General features: G+C 52.0%; 5 protein-coding genes across 6 annotated transcripts; 3 read left to right on the top strand and 2 right to left on the bottom strand.

The window, feature by feature from the left end:
• Nucleotides 1-350: 350 nt before the first annotated feature.
• J3458_019777 (uncharacterized protein) lies at nt 351-974 on the bottom strand. Its single transcript, XM_007813004.2, has one exon. It carries the CDS (start codon nt 805-807, stop codon nt 508-510), a length of 300 nt encoding a protein of 99 aa, XP_007811195.2. The 5' UTR covers nt 808-974; the 3' UTR covers nt 351-507.
• Nucleotides 975-1,529: 555 nt separating this feature from the next.
• J3458_019776 (uncharacterized protein) lies at nt 1,530-4,237 on the top strand. The gene is made up of 2 exons (XM_007813005.2): nt 1,530-3,015; nt 3,088-4,237. Exons 1-2 carry the CDS (start codon nt 1,951-1,953, stop codon nt 3,670-3,672), a joined length of 1,650 nt encoding a protein of 549 aa, XP_007811196.2. The 5' UTR covers nt 1,530-1,950; the 3' UTR covers nt 3,673-4,237.
• A 266-nt stretch (nt 4,238-4,503) lies between these two features.
• Nucleotides 4,504-5,829, top strand: J3458_019775 (uncharacterized protein). The gene has a single exon (XM_007813006.2). It carries the CDS (start codon nt 4,680-4,682, stop codon nt 5,304-5,306), a length of 627 nt encoding a protein of 208 aa, XP_007811197.2. The 5' UTR covers nt 4,504-4,679; the 3' UTR covers nt 5,307-5,829.
• Nucleotides 5,830-6,212: 383 nt separating this feature from the next.
• J3458_019774 (uncharacterized protein) lies at nt 6,213-10,399 on the bottom strand. Of its 2 annotated transcripts, none has more exons than XM_066121683.1 (3): nt 9,511-10,399; nt 7,019-9,451; nt 6,213-6,933 (listed from the first exon to the last, which is right to left on the bottom strand). In XM_066121683.1, exons 1-3 carry the CDS (start codon nt 10,088-10,090, stop codon nt 6,722-6,724), a joined length of 3,225 nt encoding a protein of 1,074 aa, XP_065973300.1. In that variant the 5' UTR covers nt 10,091-10,399; the 3' UTR covers nt 6,213-6,721. The 2 variants fall into 2 exon arrangements, with proteins under 2 accessions (XP_065973300.1, XP_065973301.1); XM_066121684.1 differs by having other exon boundaries at nt 6,213-7,843; nt 7,901-9,451.
• A 203-nt stretch (nt 10,400-10,602) lies between these two features.
• Nucleotides 10,603-18,500, top strand: MYO1_3 (class II myosin). The gene is made up of 3 exons (XM_007813008.2): nt 10,603-11,301; nt 11,353-17,634; nt 17,697-18,500. The coding sequence occupies exons 1-3, from the start codon at nt 10,840-10,842 to the stop codon at nt 18,117-18,119; spliced, it is 7,167 nt and encodes a 2,388-aa protein (XP_007811199.2). The 5' UTR covers nt 10,603-10,839; the 3' UTR covers nt 18,120-18,500.
• Nucleotides 18,501-18,514: the final 14 nt, after the last annotated feature.

The following is an 18,514-nucleotide window of genomic DNA, read 5'->3' as shown; positions in this document are numbered from 1 at the left end:
CGAGATAAGTACGCCTGCTTCTCCGCGTCATTGCCGACGAATACGTTCCGGGGACGGAGCGCAACACCGGAATAGACTTCTCGAGCTGCGCAGCTGGCATACCAGACGCCTTGCACAGTGAATGCAGAGACACGGTTCGGAGAGCCGGAGCCGACTCGATGCAATAGAAGCAACAGCGTTCCGAGGTGGGGAGGAAAACAAAGCCGCCAAACGAGCCGCAAATTACACAGCGCTCGGTCGAAAGAGTTGAGAGCAGGGTGGATGTGCTGATGCGAGGCGCAAGGCCTGTGCGAAACAGTGCCCATATGCACCCGAGGGCGTGCTCGCGGAGTCGACGATATTGAGGAATGCTGGCAATGGTCTGCCGAGCGCTTCGATTTGCCTGGCTGAAGTTGAAGGCAGACTGGACGTCGAGCAAAAGGCAGACGGATGAAAGGAGCTCCAAGGGGAGACGTTGAAGGCGGCCGAGGCCCGCGCTGCCTGATGCACCCAGGTTGTTAAAAAAGGTCAAACGGGCATGGTCATGTTGCCCGGGATCTGCTGCAACGACGACACAATCAAAGTCTCTTCTATGGATTGTGTGACACGTATAATGTCGTCGGAGCCGAGGTTCACGGCGGATACTTGCTGGAGACTTGGCGACATGGGCTGCTGCTCTTGGCCCTCCGAGGAAGGATAGGGTCGAAGGCGTCTGGCTACGGAGTGTAGATGCTGACTTTTGGACTGCTGAAGCTGCGCGATTCCTGTGTTGGCGGCTGGACTGAAGTTGGTGAGTTGAAAGTTGACATGCAGTAGTTGCCCCCGCATGTAGAGTCAACAGGTTACCTTGACCAACACAACCAACACGAAATTTTGAGAGAGCAGAAGACCCGACCATTGCTCGTCTACCCGAGCTGACCATTCTCAGTTCCTAGCTCTTCTCAAATAGTGACCTGTTTTCCTGGGACTATTGTCCAGTTGCGGTGCGTTTTGCGGTCGGCCATGTACATTCTACCGACTATTGGATTCCAAGAAACTACCTAGGTACTTCATCCCCATCAGAACTACCTAGGTAGTCATTAATGGGGGAAACTTGTGGAGTGATGTATATATAGCGTTTAGCGGAATTAGCAATTTAGAAGCAAATGTTGACCAGTAGAGAAGCTACTAGGCAAGCGCATCTGTAAGCAACGGCGTCGTAGCACTATGAGTACTTGGCCAAGTTTCCAGGGTCGTTATTGTTCGTCTAAAAACGACACACTAACCGCAAAGAACTAGACTAGCCAGTTCCCAGTACCGAGCGGTTTCCGTGATGGAGGTGGCACCGGAGTATGGTTTGTTGTGAGGGAGACGTTGCTGGTCTACACAGGGATAATCATTGAGTTTCCGGAACAGTGCTCAAGCCTTCGGTCCCTAAATGTCAGCCCTGGGCAATGGCAGGTCGATTGATTTGGAAGCTTGGGACTCGGTTAGGCCATGTTGGGCATCTATACCAACGACTTTCCGACAAATGTGGATGTCATTGGGCATGATGCAATACCACATATAGGGTCCAGCACGTGTTTTGTATTAAAAAGCTTTTCAAATGGCATCTCTAGATTGTGGAATGTTAGCACGGCCAGAGTATCCAAGTACTGCTATCATAGGCAAACCAATTCAAGCCCTCACGGCCTGTCAAATTATCTACTCCGTAACATGGGATACATATCAGAACTCTTGAACCCTGTCCAGCCCGCAACCCTGCTGCCTGATAGTCGACCCGCGTGTGCTTGAAACCAGGATCACGCTGACAGTTTCCAACGCGGCCCTGTCGCACACGCGGTCACGTATCTCCTCTTCAGCCGCAAACACCGAGTGGGAACTCGGCGTCACAGATGTGTTCCTGGATTGGATGGGTATGGCTCCCGGCTTACGGCTTGGACTAGGCCCCAACCTTGTTTAAATGGAGGTTTCGCAAAAAGAACTCGCGACATGCCTGTGTGCTTTGCTCCCGTGGCTTTCTCACCGGGGCATTTGCGAGCCGTGGGATGGGATGACATCGGCCGCATGTACGTCAGACGTGATCGAGTCCAAGACTGCTGCGTACTGACATGTCATTGCCCGGTCCGGGCTCGCCAAAACCCAGAAACTGTTCAACCCGGCAAGCGGCGATCCACTACATCCCATCCTGCACCCGAGACACCCGGTGAACACAAACGTCACGAACCAGCCTTGACCAAAACCCACAATGAGGAATGGTTAGTGAAGTTTCAGTGGCCGGACTCTGCTGTTGTTGGCCCCGAGCGTCTGTTTCTCCCTGCTGACGGGCATAGCCTCACTCGTTGTCACAGTGGAGCCGCGGTTGACACCTTTTTGGGACCCAATGTTTGTGATGAAATACCTGGTGTCGGATGTCGTCAGCCCTGGTGTAGCTTATCTATAAGCTTGGCCCTGTTTATAAGGGGTGGTGGTGTTGTTCTCACCGTCCACGCTCTTTGGAGCTCCAGCTCGGGTTTTGGTGTTGATCTAGTCACCATTCCTTTTTTCCATCATCAGCATTTTCCAAAACCGACTCGGAGATTCCAAGTGACAACTTTGGAAAACAAAAACACCCACGAGCAACAGCAGCACAACATGTCCGGCCGCAGCGACCTCGAAAAGGCCCAAATCTTCTGCCGGGACAATCCTAAGAGCCCGCTCTGCAATGACGTGCCCGGCTTCTACGAGTACCGGGTCGACCTTGGGCCGAACGCCGCGTTCCTGGGCATATTCGGGGCGTCGCTCGCGGCCTTCACGCTCATCCTGGTGGTCACGCGGCGCGGCGTGGCCTTCAACGTGGCGCTGATGCTCGGCCTCGTCTGCGAGGTGCTGGGGTACCTGGGCCGGGTCCTCAGCTGGCACAACCCGTGGGACGAGAACGGCTTCATGATCCAGATATGCTGCCTCACGATCGGGCCGGCCTTTATGGCGGCCGGCTGCTACCTGTGCCTGAGGAGGATCGTGAGCGCCTTTGGGCCCGAGAACTCGAGGCTGCCGCCCGAGTACTACACGCGCATCGTGAGTTGGAAAGGAAGGGGGGAGGGGGGGTCTCATTTCCATTCTGCTGACACGGCGTAAACTCTTTCACAGTTCATCCCCTGCGACGTCGTCTCGCTCGTGCTGCAAGCCGTGGGCGGCGCCATGGCCGCGACGGCCGCGCACAACCACGACTCTGCCGACCTCGGGTCCGACATCATGATTGCCGGGCTGGCCTTCCAGGTGGCGACGATGCTGGGCTTCATCACGGCCGCGTCCGACTTTGCCGTCGGCACGTACCGCCGCTACCGGGCGCAGGGCGCGTCTGCGCTGTGCCGGGACGCCGCGCTCGTGCGGATGCGGCGCACGCTGCGGTTCAAGCTCTTCCTCGGCGCGCTGTCGCTTGCCTCGCTGCTCATCCTGTGGCGGAGCGCCTTTCGCGTCGCCGAGCTGAGCGAGGGCTGGACGGGGCCCGTCATGGCCGACCAGGGCATGTTTGTCGGCTTCGAGGGCGTCCTCATTGTCGCTGCCGTGCTGGCCTTGAACCTGTTCCACCCTGGCATCTGCGCCAAGGAGCTGTTTGACGTCGGCGGCGGCCTCAAGGGGTGCTGGTGCATGCGCAGGAAGAAGGGGGCTGCGGCAAAGGACGCGAGGAGTCTGAGTGATGGCGAGACCAAGCCTGTGTATGCCTCTGCGTAGATGTTGTCGGCTTAAGTACGATGGATGCTTTGTGGACGTGGGGTTTACTTTTTTTGTTTTCTTCCTTCTTCCTCTCGAATGGCAGGCATGGCGTTTTGATAGACTACATAACTTACAAGTCGCGCATATAGACTCGCAGTATAGACGCGCAACCAACTAGAACAGAGAGACGGGGACTTGCTGCGTCAAAGTTCACGCTATTACCGAGTGTTGAACACCCATGTCTACACAGATCCCGAGGGTTACATGGAGGCTTCGGGCGTGCGGTCTTTGGGCCATGTCTACCAGGAGAGCTGGTTGTGCACTTTATTTACAGAATACGAGCCGCATGTGAGCCTTCGTGTTTCTTCGTTTATTTGCCAGCCCGAGAAACAAAACGTGGCCAACAATCGCAGCTAAATAATAGGTACATTTGGGCTCATCTACCAGCACACCACTTGTAGACTCGAGCAAGCACAAGGCCAAGTCACTGCTTGGCGATTTCCTGCCGTTGCCCGTCAAGCCTTTGCATCACGCATAGTGAAAAAAAGCCATTGTGGCCCGAACAACTCGGATAACCAACCCGTCCTTGATACGACATCTAGACTGTCTCACAGCTTCACGAGCGCACTGATATTTTGGCCTGCATGCCAAGCTAACTCTGATCATGTAGAAATATCCCCCTCCTAGACGTCGCCGATGTGCTAGCCGCCTGATACTCGGCGCTTGACTTGCACGACCAAAGCCGTTGCACCCTCGGCAAAAATATCCACAAGATGAGAAGAACAAGCCATTATTTCCTAGCACCGACGCCGAGTGCCAGATCTCTCGGTCTTGCAAAAGACCGATTGTGGCGGAGCTATGCTCTCGTGGCTCCGTCAAGAAATATATCCCATCACGAGAAATCCAGCCCGTCCTCAGTGTCACGTCACATACAACACCCACCAGTATTACGAGAAGCTGACGCGCGCATTGATTCCGCGACAAGCCGCAAACACGTAAACGCACGAGTTGGGCGTAGCATGTAGATGCCAAGTATAAGTAAAACGGTCACATCACGCCCTTGCCCGACGAACCCGCGCATCTACAGGAACCAACAGCGTACTTTAACAATCTCTGTCCTGAAAACGTTTTGCGTTCCGCAAAAGGCCCCTCGTTACACCCACGCTCGCTCATCGGCCCCAACTACTCTGCCCAGGATGCGCACCGCCAGCACCGTGTATGCCGTCCTGACTGCTGCCGCCGTCGCCGTCGCCCAGGCCGCAGATGCTTCCGACACGGAGGGCGTCCCGGCGGGAGCCGTCCTCTCGACAGACGGCATCTTGACCGGCGTCGCGCGCTCTACCGAGAGTGTCCTGACCGGAGTCACCCGCGAGACCTCCGAGACCATCTTGACGGGCGCCACGCGCGAAACCTCTGTCCCAGCTTCCACCGAGGGCATCCCGACCGGCGCCACCCGAGAGACGTCCGTCCCGGCTTCGACGGGAAGCATCCTGACGGGCGTCACCCTCGAGACCTCCATTCCCGCCAACACCAGCGCCGTCGGCCCTACCGGCACACAGACGGGCGCCCCTGTCGCTGGCGCTGCCTCAAGCTCGCGAAACCCCTGGCTGGTTCTTGGCACTGCTATTCTCGTGGCTGCGCTGGCTCTCTAGGCTGTGCATCCCTCTTTATGCGGGTAATGGTTCCTTTTACGTACACGCACCGTCTGACACGGCGCTTTGTTCCGGACATTGCTGTATACACTTTGGAATATATGAGTGGTGTTTTGAAATCTAATAGTTTATCGGTGCGTGAGGCGTGAATGCGTAGGTTCATCTTACATGTAGGTAGAAAAGGCGGACTAAGAACGTGACGGCTTGCCGCAAAAGACGGCACCATGGAATAATGGGGGCAAGATGAGGACTGAAATGCGTCAAAGACGAAGAGCTTGTCTTTATGCGACGCGCTGTATGGAGTTTGCGTTTCTCGAGGCTAGAGTCGCACAGGAACCCAACATCGCATCTTGTTTTTGCCTCCCTTGTGAAAGGCTTGTTCACGGCCGTCGTAGAGTCCCGATACGAGCTTCACAAGCCCCTATTTTGGGCTCGGTTGATTCGGGTCCTATACGCAGACACGGCAACGGGGCCTTGAGGCAGTCTGGTGGTAGGGAATCCCGTATTGAGGGCTGATTCAAACCCATTTCTGTGTCCCTGCAGTGCTCCTGCTTGAGGGGTCGCATGTTGTGGAAAAGGAGGTCTACTCGGTGTATAACTCCATGAGAGGACGCTGTGCTATGTTTCATCTTGCGCTTCTTAACCTGTGCTTTTGAAGATTTGCTATCAAGTTGCACATGGTTGCTTGATGCAAAGTGATACAAAAGGATCCTCACCTCGACTTCAACATGAAAGGAATCTCAAAAATTCACCAATAATGCAATCATGTAGATCGATACTCTGTTTTCCAAGAGGGAGTGCTTCGATGATCGGGCGAGCTGTACCTTTATCGAGTGGATTTGATTCATCACCAAGGAAGGCTCAAGTAGTCCCAAGGACAGTGAGATGGTGCAACAATTGGAAATTCAGGTTTATTCGTGTTTACTGCTGACTCTTCCCGAAAGCCGCACAAATCTACGTATGCAGGAATGGGGCCCCCAACTATAGCAAATACCAGCCGCCCAACAGGGCGCGCATTCAAACAATCTCCCCCAAGTTTTTTTCGCCTAGGCAGATTTCGCCAACATGAGACCCGTTTAAGCTTACTGGGGAAAATACGTGGTTCAACCATATCTTTGTGTGAATGCAGACAGTGCAAAGGTATGAGAGGGTATCGCGAAACTATTACGTCCCAGCACAACGCCAAGTAGTATGCATCATGCGAGGTTTTTGTGAAATAAATCATTATAATGGCTTCATTATCATAAGCCACAGTAAATGTTAATGCGCTCGTTTGCGCCGACCAAATGCCCGCTGGAAGGATGATAGTTGGGGTGCGATCATGGGCAAATGCCCGGGTATGCTTACAGAATGTAACATGGAGGGATATATAAATGTGCATTGCGTCATCGGTTCAATGGTTCGGTCCGGCCTGGCTACAGGCTGATGCTACCCAACGGTAGAATCTTGGTCTTATCTCCAATGAATTTGGCCCGGAATTCGATGATACCTTGGCTAATCGTGTTGAAATCTTTGACTTTACGGGTTCGGAACTCGGTAAGGAGCTGTCTTAGACCAGCAATGTACTTCTGCTTCTGCTCCTCGTCGTAATGGTCAGCTGCTCCTAGCTGAAGCAGGATCTGGTCATCTGTCCAGTTTGGGCTGTCAGTGCCCAACTCGAGCCATGCCGCTGCTTTGCACCTTCTATTAGCCGGCCGGGGAAATCCACTCACCGGGAGCTTGCATCGTCTCAAAGTGTTGAAACTCGCATTGGCTTCCCCTGGGACATTGCTGTCCAGCCAACTCATCGGGGCAAAGTTCCTTCTTGACATCAATTTTGTTACTGTAGGTCATCGACCGCAACCCACCGGCCACATCTCGATTGAACGAGGGGTGGAATCGATAAGCACGGAAGTACTGCAGTGGTGTTTCGTACGGAACGAAGCTAGTCTTTGGAGCGACAAGCTTGCCATGTTCATTTGTCGAATCTGGCTCTGGCAACGCAGGGCCGCTTGGGAACGCAGCGGCGGCACCTGATGTCACTGGGCTACCTTCCACAACTTCCTCAGTCTGGGATAGCACAGTACTGTCTTGCTCCGACTGGTCGTTGTGGCTTGCCACTGCAGACAAATTCGCCTCTGGAGGCTCATAATCTTCGTCAGAATTCTCTTCGACGTCTTCGTCTGCTGAGTAGCCCGCATCTTCCATATCAACATCCTCAGGGATATCAGAATGCAAAGAGGAGGCTTGAGAATCGTTCGGGACCAGCTCATCGCTTGCTGGGAACGCCTCGGGATTCACTTTGTTTGATTCGGGCAGAATTGTTGTGCTCACAATGCCGCCATTGCCAAAGTTTGATGTAGCAACGCCAGCGCTGGACTCACCCGCGGCAGGCAACTCATGGGATGGAAAAGGAGCTTCGTCATCAACATCTGGTACATCATCAGCGTGTTCCAGGGCTTGATCTTGCTCAATTGATCTGGCCGTTGGTTGTTCGCTTTGATCTGTTGGATTTGAGAAGGCCGACTCCTGCAAGGATTCAAGTGTTTTTTCTTGTTCTTTGTCATTATAGTTAGTCCTATTTGTCACGAGGCATGTTGGGCGTATTAACGTACCGGAACTAGATAGATCAACAGGAGCGAAGATGTCCATCTCTTTATCCGAGTCTGAGCTTAGAATTTCTCCCTTTAGCCTCTCTTCTTCAAGCATATCCTCTTCTAACTCTTGTTCGATCCTGGCGATTTCGGAATGAAGAGCTTTTAGCTTCAGTCGTTGTTTTCTGCGTCGAGCTTCAATCAACGGCAAGCGTTCGCTGGCGGCACGAGAGCGCGAGCGCTGTTCTAAACTTGTCCCCAGAGCTTTCCTTGCCTCATGACCCAGCTCGCCGTAGAGCCGTGGAGGTGCTAGCGGTCGACTCGCTGTGTCGGATCCATCCTCAAAAGAACTGTCATTCAGCTGACAGAGTACCGGAGAGCCTTGCCGTGAACTCTTGGCCTTCTTACGAGCCTCGGCCTCGGCAATCTTTCTCTTCATCTCTTCTATTTGCTTATTCATGCTTTCCAAGTCGCTGCCATTATTTCTGCTGGCGCTCCTCAGTGGCGTTGAGGCCGATGCAGGGCTTCTCACTTGTCGTGGTATGGAGGAGTCAGGTATGGCTTGTACGTCTTGCAGTATAGTATCCTGTTGGTGTGCAGGGTTGGGCATACCCGAAGGAGTCTCTGGCCGACTTGGCGAATCGAGTTCCATTTCCTCATCACCGTCCTCATCCTCTTCCCCTTCACTGACATTGATCAAAAATGGTCGGGATTCCGTGTTCTGATCAAATGCTGGGGCTGGTCGCAGCTGGCTCAGATCGGCGGCCTGGAAGGTCGCGGTGGGTTGCTGCATAGCCTGAGGTGGCTCCGTGGCTTGCTTACTTGGTGGCCACGACAGCCCTGGAATAGCACTTGCTGAAGCATCATTTCGCGGAGCGTTAGATCCGTCATGGCTCGTAGTCTTAAAGGATGCTTCAGGTGTCGAATCGTTCTTACTGAAACCATTCTTGTCCTCTACCGGAGTGGGCTTTTCTGACTTGAGGGCTTCTCGTGCCCTTTTGAGAGCTTCCATTTTCTGCTGTAGCAACTTGGACTTTTCTGACTGTGTCAGTGTTGGCTTGACGCCTGTAGCCGCCGCCTTGGCGCTTTTTGGAGCAACTGCGTCGTCTGCCGGTAATGACGCAGGTGTAGAGCTTTGTTTTGAGCCTTTTGCAGCGAGTAGACGGGCGATTCGATCCTTCCGTGATTCAGACGCGTTAACGACGGCAGGCTTGGATTTTGGAGGCACGAGATTCGTAGTTTCGACGGCCAGCGCTTTTGAAATACTCGTCCCATTTGAAGTTGCAGGCTCATTCCCTTCTGGCCCCGACGTCATCCTGGTAGCCTCGGTGAAGTTGAGACCTAAGTCCTTGAAGAGCGATTTGAGAAGCGCTTCGTCAACACCTTCGGAAACGTAGTTGTGAAATCTTATATTTAGTGGCCATAATCGAAGAATGGCATCCTTTGCCTGCTTCTTAGACGCTTCCAAATCCGAACGATTCATGCATTTGGTTTGACTGGGCCTGGGAGGCAGAACATCGCGCACATCGATAGGCGCTGACGGTGCTGCCTCGCTCGCGGTAGGTTTATCGCCTGTCGCATTAGTTAAGAGAGGATACAACGTAGCTTGCACTGCGCAATACAATAAGTACCTGTGTAATGGTCCGATAGGCTGTCACCAGGTTGTGAGATTTCATGAGGCGATAGATACGGCGAATACGATCCTGACCGTTCGCGGCCGTCGATTGGTTGATAACCGGCCTGTCTTTGCTTGTGCGTTTGACTTGTACCAACCGCATCTTGTTCACTTTCCATCGGTTCGTAGACATCCTCGAGCTCACCATCCTCGCTGACCTCGCCATCTTCTAAAGGCCTTGCTGATGTCCCGTTTAGTCCCGGTATACTCGTCACGGGTTGGCTTTTCGGCAGGCCTTGCGTATTTTTTTCCGAACTTCGGTGAGATAGCGATTCTACCTGCCAGCTTGGTAGTTGTCCATGTGACCAAGAGCCATGCTGTGTTGAACTGGCAGTGTGCGTTCCTAACCCCAAGCCAGGGATCAAGTTGTGCCCATAACTAGGGCCAGATGCGCTCTCTGGTATAGATGGCTGACCTTGTGAGGCACCAATGAAACTGTTCAGTGCAGGAGTATAGGCGGGCTGAGAGGTGTGCGGAAAACCTTGATGGAGGTTATAACCACCAGGGGGAACGTACCCGTATTCAGGCTGGCTCATCTTCTGGTAGACCTGTACATACCACTGTGCTGTGAGACTCTTCTGACACGCTTAAGGGCTTTGAACGAACTCTGACGAGGATCACAGCTGTCTATGCAAGGTTGACTGGGCAAATGCGTCTCCGAGTTTTAGTAGCACTGGAACGATGTTGCGACCCGCGATGTACCGACGTTTGTCGCGTCAAAGGTTGCGAAATATGTCTTGATGAAAGGCGCAACCAAAGAGCCCCGTCAAAGATTCCGAGCGCACTTTTCGCAGTCTTTTTGCGCTGGCGCAAACTCACTCTTTGTTGTTGGACGCGACGACTTTGGGTTGCCGGTATTTTTGGGGTTTTGAGCTTTGCGGTCAGGTCTAAGCGCTGGGAAAGAAGCGCTAGTCTCGAGTTAGGTCTGGCTCCACAAGACACGCTAGCCGAGAAAGAAGAAAGTCACGTGCGTCGGTTTGTTTACTTGGGAGGGGTTTCGCCCCAGCAACGGCAATTGTATATCATTGCCAGCTCTACACTAGCAAGCTGGAAAATGATGAGTCTATTCACGCCATTCTAATTCCGTCTCTACTTGTTCACGGCGCCGTAGTGCTTTTAGTTGTTCTTTCTGCCCTGCGATCCACGTTTTCTGCGGTGGACCTGTATTATCTACTCACTCTTTTTTTCTCTTGCGGCCAAGTTTGTTTACGCGCATATGATTGTGTAGTTGGGGCGGAGTCTTGATGCACATCAACAAAGCCGGCGTTGATGTTTCTCGTCGACAATGGCTTTCAACCTGAATAATTCGGCACAACGCCGCAGCAATCCGTTTACTCGAACGGCATCTCCCTCTCCATCATCACCAGCCCCCCTCAACGGTAGCAGACCAAAATCTGCCCTGTTTTCCTCACCACCACCGCCGAGTGTGTCAACACCGTCGTCTCATGGCCGGTCGCAGTCCAACAGCTCATATGGAACGTCGTCGGTCGCGACAGGAAACGCAATCAGACACCATAGAAACGAGTCGAGAAATGGAACGCCCACTTCAAATACGTTTGCACCTTCGTTCATCAAGCTGGGGGAGATGAGACGAGAACATGACACGGTAAAGGGCATCGAAGGGGAGAATGACTTCTCTGGTAAACGTTATGTGTGGGTTAGAGATCCACAACATGCATTTATAAAGGGATGGGTTGTCGAAGAAATAGGCAATAGCCGCATCCTGGTGCAAACAGATGATGGAACTGTCAGTTTATAAATCTATGCATCGGTGAAGAAGTAGCTGACTGAATGACAGCAACGGGAACTTGACCCCGAAAGTGTCGACAAAGTTAACCCTGCCAAGTTCGATAAGGCAAACGATATGGCCGAGTTGACCCATTTGAACGAGGCTTCAGTCGTCCATAACCTTAAAATGAGGTACCAATCGGATTTGATTTATACATACTCCGGACTCTTCCTCGTTACGGTCAATCCTTATTGCCCATTACCTATTTATACCAATGAGTACATCAACATGTACAAAGGCAGAAGTCGGGAAGATACCAAGCCGCATATTTTCGCCATGGCTGACGAAGCCTTCAGAAATTTGGTGGAAGAAGGCCGAAATCAGAGTATCCTAGTAACAGGTGAATCTGGCGCTGGCAAAACGGAAAATACCAAGAAGGTCATCCAGTATCTTGCGGCCGTGGCCGCATCCGAGACTTCTGCCCGAAGCAAATCGCAACACACCAATCTCTCGCAACAAATTCTCCGAGCAAATCCTATTCTAGAGGCATTTGGAAACGCGCAAACTGTTCGAAATAACAACTCTTCGAGATTCGGAAAGTTCATCCGCATTGAGTTCAACAGAAACGGAGCTATTGCCGGGGCATTTATTGATTGGTATCTCCTTGAAAAATCACGAGTTGTACATATCAACCCTCATGAGCGGAACTACCACATCTTTTACCAGCTTCTAAAGGGCGCTAGCAATCGCGTCAAGAGCACTTTGCTTCTGAGCGGACTGGATACACAGAATTTTGCGTATACAAGAAACGGACACGATACGATTGTCGGCGTGTCTGATAAAGCAGAATGGGACTCTTTGATGGAAGCGTTCGATGTCATGGGTTTCTCTGACGATGAACAACTATCGATTCTTCGTACGGTTGCAGCGGTGCTGCATTTGGGCAACATTGAGGTCGTCAAGGAAAGCCGCGCGGCTGATCAGGCACGATTGGCGCCTGAGTCGAAACAAGTGGTGACAACTGTGTGCAAGCTTCTCGGCGTGCCAGTAGATCCTTTTATTCAAGGACTGCTGCATCCGAAGGTCAAAGCCGGACGGGAATGGGTCGAGAAGGTCCAAACCCCGGAACAAGTGCGACTTAGTCTAGATGCCTTGTCCAAGGGAATTTATGAACGAGGATTTGGTGATCTCGTTTCTCGAATCAACCGCCAGCTCGACAGAACAGGCATGGGACTTGACGATTCGCACTTTATCGGTGTCCTCGATATTGCTGGATTCGAAATCTTCGAGGAGAATAGCTTCGAACAGCTGTGCATTAACTACACCAACGAGAAACTTCAGCAGTTCTTCAATCATCATATGTTTGTCCTTGAACAAGAGGAATACGCGCGCGAACAGATTGAATGGCAGTTTATTGACTTTGGCCGAGACTTGCAACCAACAATTGACCTTATTGAGCTGCCAAATCCAATTGGTATCTTTTCCTGTCTGGACGAGGATTGCGTTATGCCAAAGGCTACGGATAAGACATTCACAGAGAAGCTGCATTCACTTTGGGATAAGAAATCCACCAAGTATCGACCCTCTCGCCTTGGACACGGCTTCATCCTCACACATTACGCTGCCGAAGTGGAATATTCCACTGAAGGCTGGCTGGAGAAGAACAAAGACCCATTGAACGATAATATCACACGTCTGCTTGCCTCTTCGTCCGACAAACACATTGCTGGCCTATTTTCCGACTGTGCTGCAACAGATGAGGAAGTTGGTGGCGGCCGAAGCCGAGTAAAGAAGGGACTCTTCCGCACTGTTGCCCAGAGACACAAGGAGCAGCTTCACAGTCTAATGGCTCAACTTCATTCAACACATCCTCACTTTGTGCGATGTATTCTGCCCAACCACAAGAAGCGGCCAAAACAGTTTAATAATCTTCTCGTTCTCGATCAGCTACGCTGTAACGGTGTTTTGGAAGGTATCCGAATTGCTCGAACAGGGTTTCCCAACAGACTTCCTTTCACGGAGTTTCGCCAGCGATACGAAGTGCTCTGCTCAAATATGCCTACAGGCTACCTTGAAGGTCAAGCTGCTGCGACAATCATGCTGGAGAAGCTTGGCCTCGACAAAACACTATATCGTGTAGGTCTTACAAAGGTGTTCTTCCGGGCGGGCGTTCTAGCAGAATTGGAAGAACAGCGCGATGCCCTAATTACGGAGATCATGGCCAGGTTTCAGTCCGTTGCCAGAGGCTTCATCCAAAGACGTGTCGCATACAAGAGGCTTTTTCGAACTGAAGCCACAAGAATTATTCAGAGAAACTTCAACATATACCTGCGCCTAGTTGAAAACCCGTGGTGGCAACTCATTGTGAAGATGAAGCCCTTGCTAGGAGCTACTCGTACTGCAACCGAAGTTAAGAAGCGCGATGCCATGATCAAGCAACTCAACGAAAAGATGCGACTTGACGAAAAGGTGCGACAGAAATTGGAAGATGACCGTCGCAATACACACACGGAGATGGTTCGAATCCAGCAGACACTGGAGAGCGAGCGTGCACTTGCATTGGACAAGGAGGAGATCTTTAAACGACTGCAGACTCGGGAGGCCGAGCTTGAGGAGAAGCTTTCTGGTGCCCTCGATGACCAAGAGAGACTCGAGGACCAACTTGATGAACTCATGGAAGCCAAAAGTCGAGCAGAGCAGGACGTCGAAAAATTCCGGCACCAACTCGAACAAGCTGCAGGGCTAATTGCTAAGCTGGAGGAGGAGAAGAGCAAGTTGTCAGCAAAGTCTGTAGAATTAGAGAACGCGGTCAAGGAAATCTCCCGGAAGCAGTCTGAGCGCAGCGAGCAAGAAGCCGCCCTTGCCGATGAGATCAAGGTCCTTCAAAGCCAATTAAATGTCAAAGATCGCAAGGTGCAAGATTTGGAAAGCAAGCTGCTTCAGCTGGACCAAAACACGGAAGTAAAGTTGCGTGCTGCTCAAAAGGAGGCGGAGGCAGCCAAATTGCGAGAATCCCGTCTTAGCCAAGAGAACAAGGATGTAAAGCATCAGCTCTCCCAACTTTCCAAGACTTCAACTGATTATGAAGATTTGGTAAGAAGCAAGGAGAGCGAGCTGGCTCTGCTCCGCAGCGACAAGAGGAAGTTTGAGACTGAGCGACGTACTCTGGAAGACCAGAAGAAAGCACTGACGGAGGAAAGGAACAGAATCTCGAGCAGGTCTCACGATGTTCAAGCCGAGTTGGATGCAATGAAGTCCAAGCACTCCCAACTCGAACGTGAGGCCGCGGAGGCCAAAACGCTACTTGCTGCCAGGCTCTCGGAAGATGCTCAAGCGGATGAAAACAGGTCACTCCTAGAGGCTCAAATCAAGGATCTCAAAGAACAACTCTATACTACTCAAATGGACCTAAGCCGAGAACGACAATCGCGCGATGATGTTCTGCTTCTTGGAGAGCACAAGTACCAAAGCCTCAAGGAGGAGTATGACAGTTTGAATGAAGCAAAGATTGTCATTGAAAAGGAACTCTATGTTCAGCAGGATACTTTGCGAAGAGCCATGGAAGCACGCACCGCAGTTGAGAAAGAGCGAGACGAAGCACGAGATGAAATCCGTCGACTGCGGGTGGCCAAAACACAGGCTGAAGAAGCCCGTGTGCAAGCTGAAATCTCTGGTGAGCGTCAGGCCTCCAAGATGGCTCGGGAAAGAGAGGTCAGCCTGCGGAAGGACTTGGATGCTGCACATGATCGATTGCGATGGTTTGAGGATGAGTGCGCCAAGCTTAACCACGAAATCGAAGATCTTAACAAACTGATTGCATCTTCGGGCGAGTTTGGACTGAAAAACGACCAAGCAAAGGAGCGGATGGAACGAGAGCTTAACACTGTCAAGAGCCGACTGGCTGCTTCTGAAAATGACAACAGGGCGCTCCTCAATAAGCTCCAGCAAAAGGGGCTCGAGATCGCCAGGTCCACCTCCCGTGCCAATGAAGCCTCTCGGGGCCATGTCATCAGCCTGCAAAAGGAGAAGTCTAGGCTAGAAGAACAAAACGCTAATTTGAACAAGCAGCTTGGCGATGCCCAGGTGACAATCGCAACTTTGGAGAAGAAGACGGAGAAGCTTCAGCTCAGTCTCGAAGATCTCAACCACGAGGTTGCTCGGGAGGTCCAGTCCAGCAGAAATGCCGAGAAAGCTTCGTCTAACTTCACGGTTCAGCTTGCAGAAGCCAACAGAACCATCGATTCTGAACGTCAGCTGCGCACACAGTCACAAGCAACCGTTCGTACGCTACAGGCTACTATAGATGCCAGAGACAAGGAGCTCCAAGAGCTACGTGCGCAAATGCTCAATGCCTTAAGGTCTGTCGACCCGGAAATCCGGATCCCTCCTCCGTCGGATGACAGCAATCAAAAGGCCCTCCTCAAAAACTTTGATCTGGCACGCAAGGTCGAGGAGCTTCAGCAGAATCTCCGTGTTCAGTCAGCTGCCAGGACCAACGCAGAAAGCCAACTCGCAGATCTTCGTGCGACACGACACGAGAGCCCAGGTCGACCCAGGTTGGAAGAGATTCACCTTAACGAGGCACCCTTCAACGGTTCTCCTACGCAGCGACGATCCGCTAAGATTAACACCCGACGCTTCTCAAATATCTCGACACCCAGAAAGGTCAACCAGGACATCACTGAGCAACACGATACAGCGCGCTCAGACAAGACAGTAGACACACTGGCGGTTAACAATCGCATGGACCTAAAGGCCGAGGTTGAAGAGCTTCAAAATCAGCTTCAGATTGCTCAGATGCAAAATCGCCACCTCCAAAGCCAGGTCGATCGAGGCACCCCTGGCCCCGACTCCTACAATGACCAGAGCCCCTCTCTGCGTCGGATGCAGAAGCTGGAAAAGGTCAACAGTAGATTGCATGACATGCTCGACGATTCAACAAAGAAGGTGTCTGCTCTCGAAAAGAACATCCGCACAGGCGAGTTGTCGCTACGCGATGTACAGGCTAGATCGCACGAAGAAATTTTGGATGTGTTCAACAGTCAAGAGGAGTCACGACGTGCGCTTTTGCACAGCCACAAGGACGCCGTTGCTGAACTGACAGACGTGAAAGCCCACTTTGACAAGATGCGTCACGAGAGAGCGAAACTCGAGGTTGAGCTGCGGGACACAAAGTCTGACCTGCAGGAGATGACAATGGCTCGAGAACAGGAAGCACAGAGCCGCAGCCAGCTTCTGCAAGAGTACACCGAACTGCAGATACGGCTTGACGCCGAGACTTCGAAGCTGGCTGACGTGTCGGGAAGCCTTGAGGTGTACAAGAGCCGAGCAGATGAGTACTTTGGCAAGCTTGAACAGGCAGAAATCGCCGTGCTCAAGGCCAGCCGAGCTGAACAATTTGCTAAATCACAGGCAAAGGAATCAGAAGACACGTACAGTGAGGTCATGGCAGAGCGCCAAAAGATGGATGCCACGATTGAAGACCTCCAGCGTCAGAACCAGCGCCTTGAAGAGCGTATCGAGGACATTTCTACCGATCTCGAGTCCGTCACACAAGCCAAGAAGAGACTGCAGCACGAACTCGAGGACTACCGAAGGCAGCGCGCCATGGACATTGAGGACAAAGAGTCGAGCATGGAGCAGACACGAAAGAAGTATCAGGCCGAGTTTACCACCCTGACCAAGGAACTAGATCTCGCTCGCGAGGAGAAGCTGTACAAGCAGGCTGAGATTGCGCGACTTCGCGAAGAGCTGGACGAACTACGTTCAAAGTGGGATGACGAAGTCCTCAACAGCTCTACTTGGTCCAAAGAAAAGTCTCGTCTCGAGGCCACGCTTGCCGATGTTGCTTCATCTCGTGATGAAGCCGTCAATGCTCACAACGAAGCCCAGGGCAAGGTTGTATCACTCCTGTCTCAAGTACGAACATTGCGATCCTCGGTGGATGAGGTTACCTCTGAGCGCGATCTCTTGCTACGTGAGAAGCGAAGTGTGGAGGCTCGGCTTGCAGAGGCCAAGGCAGGTCTCGAGGAGCTTGTAAAGGGTGAAAGCCCATCTCTGCGCGATGCTGCGATGCTGGATAAGGAAGTCCTGGACTTGAAGTCTAGCCTTGCTCACCAGGAGGATGTCGCTGCGGCCGCGGTCGAGAAAATGAGGCGCGCAGAGGCCCTCGTTTCTGATGTGCAAAAGGAGATTGCAGCCGAGCGCGAAGCCAGCACCGAGTTGCAGAAGCAGAAGGCTGCCCTGGAAAAGAGTTTGAATGAAGCCCAGTTGAAACTGATTGACCTGGAGACAAAGGGCTTTTCTAGTGCCAGCCAAGACATCAAGTTTTTACATAAGCGAATTCAAGAGGTAAGGCACTTTACAGAGGTGCACCCACCCAATCTCATGAGACGTGCTAATTCAAGCTGCAGCTCGAATCTCAACTGGAGGACCACGAGACAGAGCGGTCCAAGTCTCAGCGGTCGAACCGAAACATTGACCGCACTGTAAAGGACCTTCAGTCGCAAATCGAACGCAAAGAGAAGCAGAATACGCAGCTCTCGGAGGACGTGAACCGGATGCGCGACAAGGTGGATAAGCTTCTGAAGACGATTGACGAACTCCAAGCGTCCGAGTCGGCAACCCAGCTTTCGGCTAGACGAGCGGAGCGAGAACTTCGAGAAGAAAAGGAGAAGGCTCTGCGTTTGGAGAAGGAACTCGAAGGGTGGAAAGGACTACGGTCAGAAAAGACGTCTGCTGTTGGGAGCCTCCGCGGTCGTCTCGAGGGACCCGATGTGCCCAACAGATCAAGTAGCATTAACAGAGCGCCTAGTCTTACAAAGGGATTTATTTGATAAGGGAGGAGGAAGGGGGGGAGGAAGGCATTTTTTTAACCGGCGTTTGTGCATTGGTTCTGGGTTCAGCGCGCTATCGACGACTGGGAAGAATAGGGTTTTAATGACATGTATGTCAAAAGGTGTCTTTATGGTTACGCAGTACAGCGTCATATGATTGAAGGTACATAGGTTAATGAGGTTTCATCGTCTTAACACTGGGTGTCTTCAATCTGAGTGGTCTACAAGGAAATAATGCAGTTGATTGAATTGCAAGAGCGCTGCTCAAATACCTGCAATAGAGGGCTGCTTCGTACAAAGATATAACCAGCACCTTAATGAAACAAGAACTCTATACTTGCCGCTGAAATATAAATAAAAAAGAAGGTAGCATTAATGCCAACGGACACGGCTCC

Source organism: Metarhizium acridum (genome assembly GCF_019434415.1).
Source record: "Metarhizium acridum strain ARSEF 324 chromosome Unknown scaffold_568, whole genome shotgun sequence".
Taxonomy (NCBI): Eukaryota; Fungi; Ascomycota; class Sordariomycetes; order Hypocreales; family Clavicipitaceae; genus Metarhizium; species Metarhizium acridum.
This window is presented reverse-complemented; position numbering and strand designations above follow the sequence as displayed.